Below are 8949 nucleotides of genomic sequence, written 5' to 3' on the forward strand. Positions count from 1 at the left end.
AAATAATCACACACACACACACACACTTTGAACCCACACTGAAGTGTTTTTATATATGAGAAACCATGTAACCTATGTATTATATGTTATAAGATTGTGCCACTTGCTGTATAAGATTTAATAATTAGGATTAATGTGTGATGTTTGACCGTGTCATGACCTACTGCGATAAGCCAGAGCAAGGGGTAGCCGGAGTCCTGACTGGCCTTTGGCCAAGACCTTGGCCGCTACCTGACCCCTGCAGCTGTGTTGGGCGTGTGGGAAAGTTACCCAGCAGCAGGGGGCGGGGATACTGGTCCCTATATTAGGGGACCAGAGGACACCCCCAGCGCTTTTTCCTCCTGCTGCTGCTTCCTGTCTGTCTCTGTGTCGCTCTGCTGTCTGTGCTTAAGGCTGTACACCCCGGGGTTTCGCTTTGCTAGCTTTCTGCTTTGTAATTTTCTTGCTAAATGTCTGTATGTATTTTTCCTGCTGTTCATATGGTTCAGTGTATTAAACTCTGTTCCAAGAATTCTACTCTTTTACAGAGCATCTTTTTGAGTGTCTTGATTTTAATTGGATCTAAAGAGGTTGGATCTCCACATCGTTGGTGGGAGAAGGTTATCAGGATGGCTTCAAAATTTGCGACCACACCTGTCTGGGATATACTGTATGTAATTTCCTTCTTACCTTATGGAATAGATTTTCAAATGTGACAACTTCATGACAATCAAGCAATCAAACAATCAGTAATGTTTGTCTGTGTGCACACAGTTATATATTTTGGTGTCTCCTTGTTCAACCGATTTAGACTATTATACTATGATTTTAAAAACAAGTTTGAAAAAAACTCAAACTCATTGGGAAATTATTATTATTATTACACAAATAACTGACTTCCACTTGCACTATGTCATTCAGACTTGTTCTTATTCATTACATAAAAACTAATATACTAATGAGTAACAATAAATTAGGGTAACACTGAATGTGGAACATTAACTAACATCACACACAGTCTCACCAAGGCCATAATGCATTTTCCTGTTTTGATTTCCATGTGAGGAAACTGTTGTAAACATAGTATGTGTTGTCTACTGTAAACAACCCACTGTAAGAAAACCAAAATGAGAGTCAAACATAAATTAACATAAATGTGTTGCTAGTGTTGTTTCATGTGTTTAAACGCTGAGTATGGCATATTTCCATTGTGGTAGTGCAGTGAAACAACACTACAGTGAGAAGCCAATAAGATTGTTCTAAAAATTGTTCTCTCCCATTTGATACGGTTAAATGTAGACAAATCCTTTCATAATGCAGCTTCAAACGTCTGCTGTGTCAAGAGGAAAAAAACAAAATGCTGACAATTTTTTATATACTGCTCCTGATCGATTTTGGGCGTAAGTACAGAATTCTTAATCACTGCACTGTTGCCATTTGTATTAATATAAAAGATTATATGACTATATCACTGTTGATAAGCATGATTCAGTTTGTTATTAATTTTCAGGATGCTCAGATCATCAGATCTTTGACACCAAAAATGTTGATGTTGGGCAAAATGTGACTCTGAATTGTTCCCGGGATCGTCTTTGGCATTCAACAAACTTATTTTGGATCAGACTTGTTTCTCAGAGCTTTCCTGAAGTTTTAGGATCAACAATATCTTATGATTCTCCGACTATTAAAAAGACTCATCATATTACTACAAAACAAGAGCCTGGAACTTTTGTTCTACATATCAACAGAGCACAGTTAAGCGATACAGCTGTTTATTACTGCATCAAAGTAAGAGAGCGCAAGATGACATTTTTGAAAGGAACTTTTCTTAGAGTCAAAGGTAAGTGAAAGAGAAACAGCAACACCAATGTGTCAGGAATAGCAACATTTGTTGCAGTTTTAATATGTTTATTTGCACATTTCACAGTTCAAAATGCTAAATATGCACTAATTTAATATATTTGAATTGTTTTGATTTAACTGAAAGTAATAAAACATATTTATTTTATTTTTATTTCATAGGACCTGACCCAGGCATAACTGGTGTCACTCAAGACTTTTTGTCTAATCCAGTCCATCCAGGAGCCCCAGTAACTCTGCAGTGTTCAGTCCTCTCTAATTCTGAGAACAGAACATGTACAGAAGATCACAGTGTGTACTGGTACAGAGCCAAACCAGATGAATCTCATCCTAGTTTAATTTATAGTCAAGGAAACAATAGTAATTACTGTGAGCGGAGTCCTGAGGCTTCCCACCAACAGAAATGTGTCTACAGCTTCTCCAGGAACGTCACCTGCTCTGATACAGGAACTTATTACTGTGCTGTGGCCACATGTGGAGAGATACTTTTTGGAAATGGAGCAAAACTTGATATCAAAGGTAAATGTTTTTCTATCAATTATTGTTCATATTTTAGTCAATATTAATACATTATTATTACACGTCAATATTAGTTTTAAATTTCACTATTACTTCACATTAAATAAGAGGTTTTTTTTAATATACTTTCAGTTGTCCATCATTGGGATGTGCAGAAAACAAACACAGTTCTCACTCTGCTATGTGTTGCTCTCAGCATAAGCCTGATTGTTATAGCCTTCCTCATTTATACCATCAAAGAAAAACACAAAACTACGGTGGCCCCTAGAGACAAAGCATGTACAAACTCCAAAACACATGCAAACTCCAAAACACATGCAAACTCCAAAACACGTACAAAATCCAAAACACATGCAAAATACAAAACATGTACAAAATACAAAACACATGCAAACTCCAAAACACATGCAAACTCCAAAACACATGCAAAATACAAAACACGTACAAAATCCAAAACACATGCAAAATACAAAACACGTGCAAACTCCAAAACACGTGCAAAATCCAAAACACGTACAAAATACAAAACACATGCAAAATCCAAAACACGTACAAAATACAAAACACATGCAAACTCCAAAACACATGCAAACTCCAAAACACATGCAAAATACAAAATCCAAAACACATGCAAAATCCAAAACACGTGCAAAATACAAAACACGTACAAACTCCAAAACACATGCAAACTCCAAAACACGTACAAAATACAAAACACATGCAAACTCCAAAACACAGGCAAACTCCAAAACACATGCAAAATCCAAAACACGTACAAAATCCAAAACACATGCAAAATACAAAACACGTACAAACTCCAAAACACATGCAAACTCCAAAACACGTACAAAATCCAAAACACGTACAAAATCCAAAACACATGCAAAATACAAAACACATGCAAACTCCAAAACACATGCAAAATACAAAGCACAACGGAAGTGCTCCAGGACGCTAGGGGCAGTGTTGAGCTCGATTTGCAAAATAAACGGCAAGTTTGGGCTGTATGGGACAGTCTAATCTCCATCGCCCTGCCCAGGTTGCCTAGCAACCATTATACTAACCGCTGGAAACGTGTCATACAACTTAGACATAAATGAAGGAGAACATATTTTGTTCATTTGTTTGTTTGTTTCTACAAGAGCTTTGTGTGATTTAATAAGTATCTGAGGCTGAGACCACGGGACTGTAAAACATGACTTTTGGGCTTCATTTCTGCACTGAACAGTCATTTTAAGATTAGCTAGTAAATAACAATTAATTAATGTTTTTCATGAGACTAAAGTCATATCACTTTGGTAATGTAAATATAATATGGCCAGTATTATAGTTATTATATTAATCATTATTAGCTATTACAGCAGTGAACATGAACTCTGTGTCAAATACTGAGCCTCAGTACAGATTCTAGTTGCAGTTATTTATGTCTTTTCACCTTTTCTTTCCAAGCTCCTTAGTCTATCACCTTAAATCTTCACTCAAAGACAAGTATCTTTGACAGTGCATATATAGGTGTATCATACATAAGAGACAAATGTTGTTCCTTCAGTATGTTGACATTACTAAATTTGGCTCATTGCTTACATATATTTATAAAAAGAAAATGTACAAGCTGTGATAACTGTTTCTGATAAAATGAAGAGTAGACTGATATATTAAATATTCCTTTATTGGGTGATAAAATCAGACCATGTCATAACTGCTTTAAGTCATACAGAATAGATATCAGAGCCTTAAACAGGCTGACTTCTGCTAAATGGGTCAAACTGGGCAGAAAGTATACAAACACATAACATCTTTATAGAATATGATGTAACACTATAGATCAACTTAGCTCAGAATATATAAAGCATATAAACAATTACAGTAATATGATGCAACAAACACAGCAGTGCTACTAATCCAAAATACTCAAAGCTTCATAGAACTGAAACAAACATTTATTTTTAGCTCCATTCTGCTGCTGATACATACTTTAGGTTTCTGAATATGAAACTTGTTTCTGCCTTTCATAGTGTGTAACTTGAAGGCCCTGAGTACTTTCTCCCACACTGAAAACACTGGAATGATAAAATTATTTGAACATTACCTAATAAGACTGATTCAGGACAGACAATTAGTTATTTTAAACTTTCCTAGCAGTCCTTCACAAACAGGGAACAGTCTGTCTATTCTCTCCATCTGTCAGCTGCTGCTGGCTCTTCCTCCTCCTCTTCCTCACACACTGCTGAGTTTGTCCTGGTGGATCATCAGGGGTGCAAAGCCTCACAGATGATGTGCAGCAGTGGGTCCCTCAGTCTGTCCTTACTCTGGACACTTGCAGTTGGCACACATGGAAATCAAATGTGTGATAAGCTGCAGGATTCAAACACAAGTGTAACTTATAAATACATGTTCATACTTTTATTCCACAATCAGAGAGAAAGAAACAGAGAGAGAGTGCAGGACAGACAGACAGGTGACAGTCTCAGGTGTAGACACTGCTACAAAACAGCACAAGAGAAGGAGGATTTAGTGTTTGTGTTATTAGGAGTGCTAAACAAGAAGAGTTCCCAGATGGTACAGTGGACCAGTGTTGCCAACTCCTCAGTAAGGAAAATCGCTATTGGCTGTCCTAAAAGTCGCTAGAAGTCGCTAAATGACGTCATCACCTAATTTGCATAATTGGTCACGCTAATATAATTGTAACCTATGTTGTTGGAGAGAGAAATAACATCGTGGTAGAGACATAAAGTGAGTAAAAAACGTCCTAAATGCATTTAGAGTTTATTTAGAACTACAAATTAAATTTCTTTTAGCAATTATTGCTTTTTTTAATGTCACAATTCCAACCCTGCTCCTTTACCCGGGCTTGGACCGGCAAAAGTCACCCGAAATAGGCACTCTGGTGGAGTTACTTTGTGTTTGTGTGTGTTTATAAGTAGTTTTAAACCTTGTGATCCACAAAACAGCATAAGAGTAAAAGAGTAAAAGAAGAACTGACTGCGTTACAGCACCCGCTGCTTGTTGAGAGTAAAAGCGATACGCGCTTTCACGTCTTTTTTTAGCGACTTTTTATAGAAAAAAAGTCGCTAGGGGGTCTGAAAACTCGCTAAATATAGCGACAAAGTCGCTAAGTTGGCAACACTGCAGTGGACACGTGTGACTCCTGTGATTAAAGCATCTTTCTTTCAGCTTAACGAGTGAACCGTCAGCTCGTTCAAACACACGTTAAAGTCCGTTTGGCTCGACACCACCAAACAGAGGCAGCAATATAACATAGCTAACATTAACAGTGCAGTGAATCCTGCTTGTGCCGTGATATTCAGGACTGCAAACCGAGCAGCATCACTGACTTTCAGCTTGTTGTGTTTGTGGATATATGACTGACTTTAATTATCCATAAAATCATCACATTCTCTTTAAGATTAAAGTCAACTATTGAACGGCGTATATTTTGAAGTAAAGGCTTTAAAACCAAGTTAGTACAAACATCGCTAATGGCACATAACTTTCCCGACATGTGGCCAACAGTAATGTTTTAATGTTGTTCATTATTAAACATTTGCACATAAATAAGTGACATAATACTCAGTACTTACTTTTGAAAGTACTCTTCGGCCGCTTCGCTTCCACCGTTTTTTCCGGCAAAATTATCCACACCACCGCCGTGCTATGAAGTCTGGGATATGTTGGGCCATGAAGGCTACACTGACCCATCCTTAAAATTCAGGGAAATGAGGGACGCATTTGAGGGCCGCATTTCGAGCAGCCTTTGAATTGGGACAGCCTTTGGCCTTAAAATGCGGCCTTTAAGGCTGCAGACCCCTTGACTGTATGTCTAAAATGAAATAAATAAAGTGAGGAAAAAAAAGGCTGCAGACCCTGAATTGGGATACAGCCCAAATCCGGTCATTGGTACGTCCTGGCTTGTGTAGTTACTAGGTAACAAAAGCTCAACACTGCCCCTAGCGTCCTGGAGCACTTCCATTGTGCTTTGGAGTTTGCATGTGTTTTGGAGTTTGCACGTGTTTTGTATTTTGCACGTGTTTTGTATTTTGCATGTGTTTTGGAGTTTGCATGTGTTTTGTATTTTGTACGTGTTTTGGATTTTGCATGTGTTTTGGAGTTTGTACGTGTTTTGTATTTTGCATGTGTTTTGGAGTTTGTACGTGTTTGGTATTTTGCATGTGTTTTGTATTTTGTACGTGTTTTGTATTTTGCACGTGTTTTGTATTTTGCATGTGTTTTGGAGTTTGTGCGTGCTATTTGGAGTTTGCATGTGTTTTGGAGTTTGCATGTGTTTTGGAGTTTGTGTGTGCTATTTGGAATTTGTAAGTGTTTTGGAGTTTGTACATGCTTTGTCTCTAGGGGCCACCGTACAAAACCTCCGGTAGAAAAGTTATTTTAGTTTTGATTTCTCAAATTATATTCAGTAAAGTCCCATTAGCTGCTACTCATTTGTAAAGCTAAATACAGTGAAATATTTGTTTCTGATCATTTTAAATCAATGATTTAAATTGTTTTAATCCAGCTGCTGCTTCTCTACAAACAAATACAGAATCAACTAGGGAAGAACAACAAATTAAGCAAGTAGGAAATTTTGAAATAAACAGCCTGATAGAAAAAATATCAGCAACTTTTATTGATAGTTTACAGATGTGCATGCAAGTTGATAACTATTTTTATGTATTTCTCAGAGAGATGAGGACTCACTGGCTTATGCTGCACCAACATTTACCAAGAGAAACACTCGCAAAGCAGAGAGAAGGGATGCAAGAGCAACAGAGACAATTTGTATTTATTCTGATGTCAGAGCTTTTGCATATGGAAAAACTGATGCTTAAGCAAAGCCTGAGACAAATTGCCAGCTGTGGCAACTATTATATGTATTATGTTTGCATTTGTGACGACTGTACATAAAATATGAACAATGAACTGACTTACCTTCAATATCTGAAGAGAATTCAATTAGAAAAATAAAATCCATCTTTACTTTGGACTGATATTTATATTTCATACTCAGACTCCGCATCTGTCTGGATATTAAAAGTGGAAAAGAAAAACACTGAAATGATGAATAAGTGAAAGTAAGTCTAGTATGTCTTCAGAAATGAAGTTTGGTTTGGGACAACTACAAGACAACACATCTTCGTATTTAGTGTGTTTTAAACTCGTGTCCCATTTTTTTTCACTCATTCTTGTTTTGCTTTGTGGCCGCTGTAAAAGAAATAAAGAAATCTGCACAGAAAATTCTAAAATGCTATTTTGTTGTGTGAGCTCTTTGTATCTTTAACTGTTTATGTCAGGTGTTGAGAAAATAACTATGTGGCACCTGTTTGAACCTCTTTGCTTTGTGATTACAGGTTTTTTCTATCAGCCTGCATTAAATATATTTTATGTCTGTTCAGGAGGATTATGCAGAAGTTTTAATAAAACATTCAAATGATAACTGAAGTACGCTTGGTTTCTCAGGTTTCCACCACAGACTGTAAATAATTTGTATATATGAGGTGTAACTTTACATTAATAAATACAATGTCCAAGGTTTTCCTGTTGCAAACTAATGCTAGTGTGATGCTGGTCTGTTATTGTACAACACAAGTGCTCTGAAAATGGATTTAATTAAAAACATGCAACATCAACTGAAAATAAATCACATAATTCAGTTTTAACTTTGGTAGTACCACATGAAAATAACAAGAGTCATTTTCATGTATTTTGTTATGATTGGACCATTACTTATCTAAGTATTCCCTTTAAAAGCACACACACCCTTTTCTTTCTTTTTTCAGGTGAGTTCAGCTGTTTAAAAGCACAGCACAAAACGACTTATCTTATTTGTTTAATTCAGGTGCACTTTGGAACTGAGCCTGACTTGATTCTCTGACTCGTCTGACTAAAGTTTGCTAACTGACTTCAATCAACTGACAACAAATCAGAGGAAAGTGGAACTGCAGGACGGACTAAAGAAATTCCACACTCTTAAACGTCCCACAGCCATTTCCAGACATTATCGTTTGTGATCTTTATACTTGTTTGTGAAGCTCTGTGAAATACTCACTATGTTTTGTGATAACGTTATTCTTGTTATATTTTAAATGAAGACATTTCACTATATTTAAGTTAAAGTCCTCTATGACTGCAACTGCTCAGTCTGTCTCTTTCTGTCTTAAACGCTTTACAAATTCAGTGTCAGGAATGCTGATACAGGACCCAAACGCAGGACCTTATTTACAGTGGGGTTAATAAAGTGCAGAATATTTTTGGTGCGCTCCAGGTGAATGTGTGTCCCTGAGTCCCGTGCAGTATCTCCTCTCAGTGATGATGGCCCGTGTCTCCGCTCTATCCGTTTCCCAATCCCGTGCTCTGTCCTCCTGTTTCCGCGATCCTGTAGGAAACCACAAAAGCAGCAGTAAGAAACTCCACACTAGCAGAAAACAACACACTTCCAAACATCTGTGTTCACTGGGGAAACTGACTGTTTCTCACGCGATGATCCAGCACCGACAGGAGCTCAGCCACTCTGCTACAAACTCAGACTCTCGTCCCACATACATTTCTGTAATATGCAATTTTGTTTGCATAATAATCTTTCTGTGTCACTTTGTG

The 8949-nt window shown here is 37.2% G+C and overlaps 1 protein-coding gene across 4 annotated transcripts; it reads left to right on the plus strand.

Annotated features, from left to right (window-relative positions):
• The first annotated feature begins 509 nt into the window (after nt 1–509).
• On the plus strand, nt 510–7886 carry LOC100703060 (uncharacterized). Of its 4 annotated transcripts, none has more exons than XM_025910331.1 (6): nt 510–649; nt 1279–1379; nt 1490–1819; nt 2002–2358; nt 6872–6926; nt 7038–7885. In XM_025910331.1, exons 2-6 carry the CDS (start codon nt 1337–1339, stop codon nt 7258–7260), a joined length of 1008 nt encoding a protein of 335 aa, XP_025766116.1. In that variant the 5' UTR covers nt 510–649; nt 1279–1336; the 3' UTR covers nt 7261–7885. The 4 variants fall into 4 exon arrangements, with proteins under 4 accessions (XP_025766116.1, XP_019219754.1, XP_025766109.1 ...); XM_019364209.2 differs by having other exon boundaries at nt 513–649; nt 1300–1379; nt 6872–6930; nt 7038–7886; XM_025910324.1 differs by having other exon boundaries at nt 513–649; nt 1300–1379; nt 7038–7886.
• Nucleotides 7887–8949: the final 1063 nt, after the last annotated feature.

Source organism: Oreochromis niloticus, linkage group LG2 (genome assembly GCF_001858045.2).
Source record: "Oreochromis niloticus isolate F11D_XX linkage group LG2, O_niloticus_UMD_NMBU, whole genome shotgun sequence".
Lineage (NCBI taxonomy): Eukaryota > Metazoa > Chordata > Actinopteri > Cichliformes > Cichlidae > Oreochromis > Oreochromis niloticus.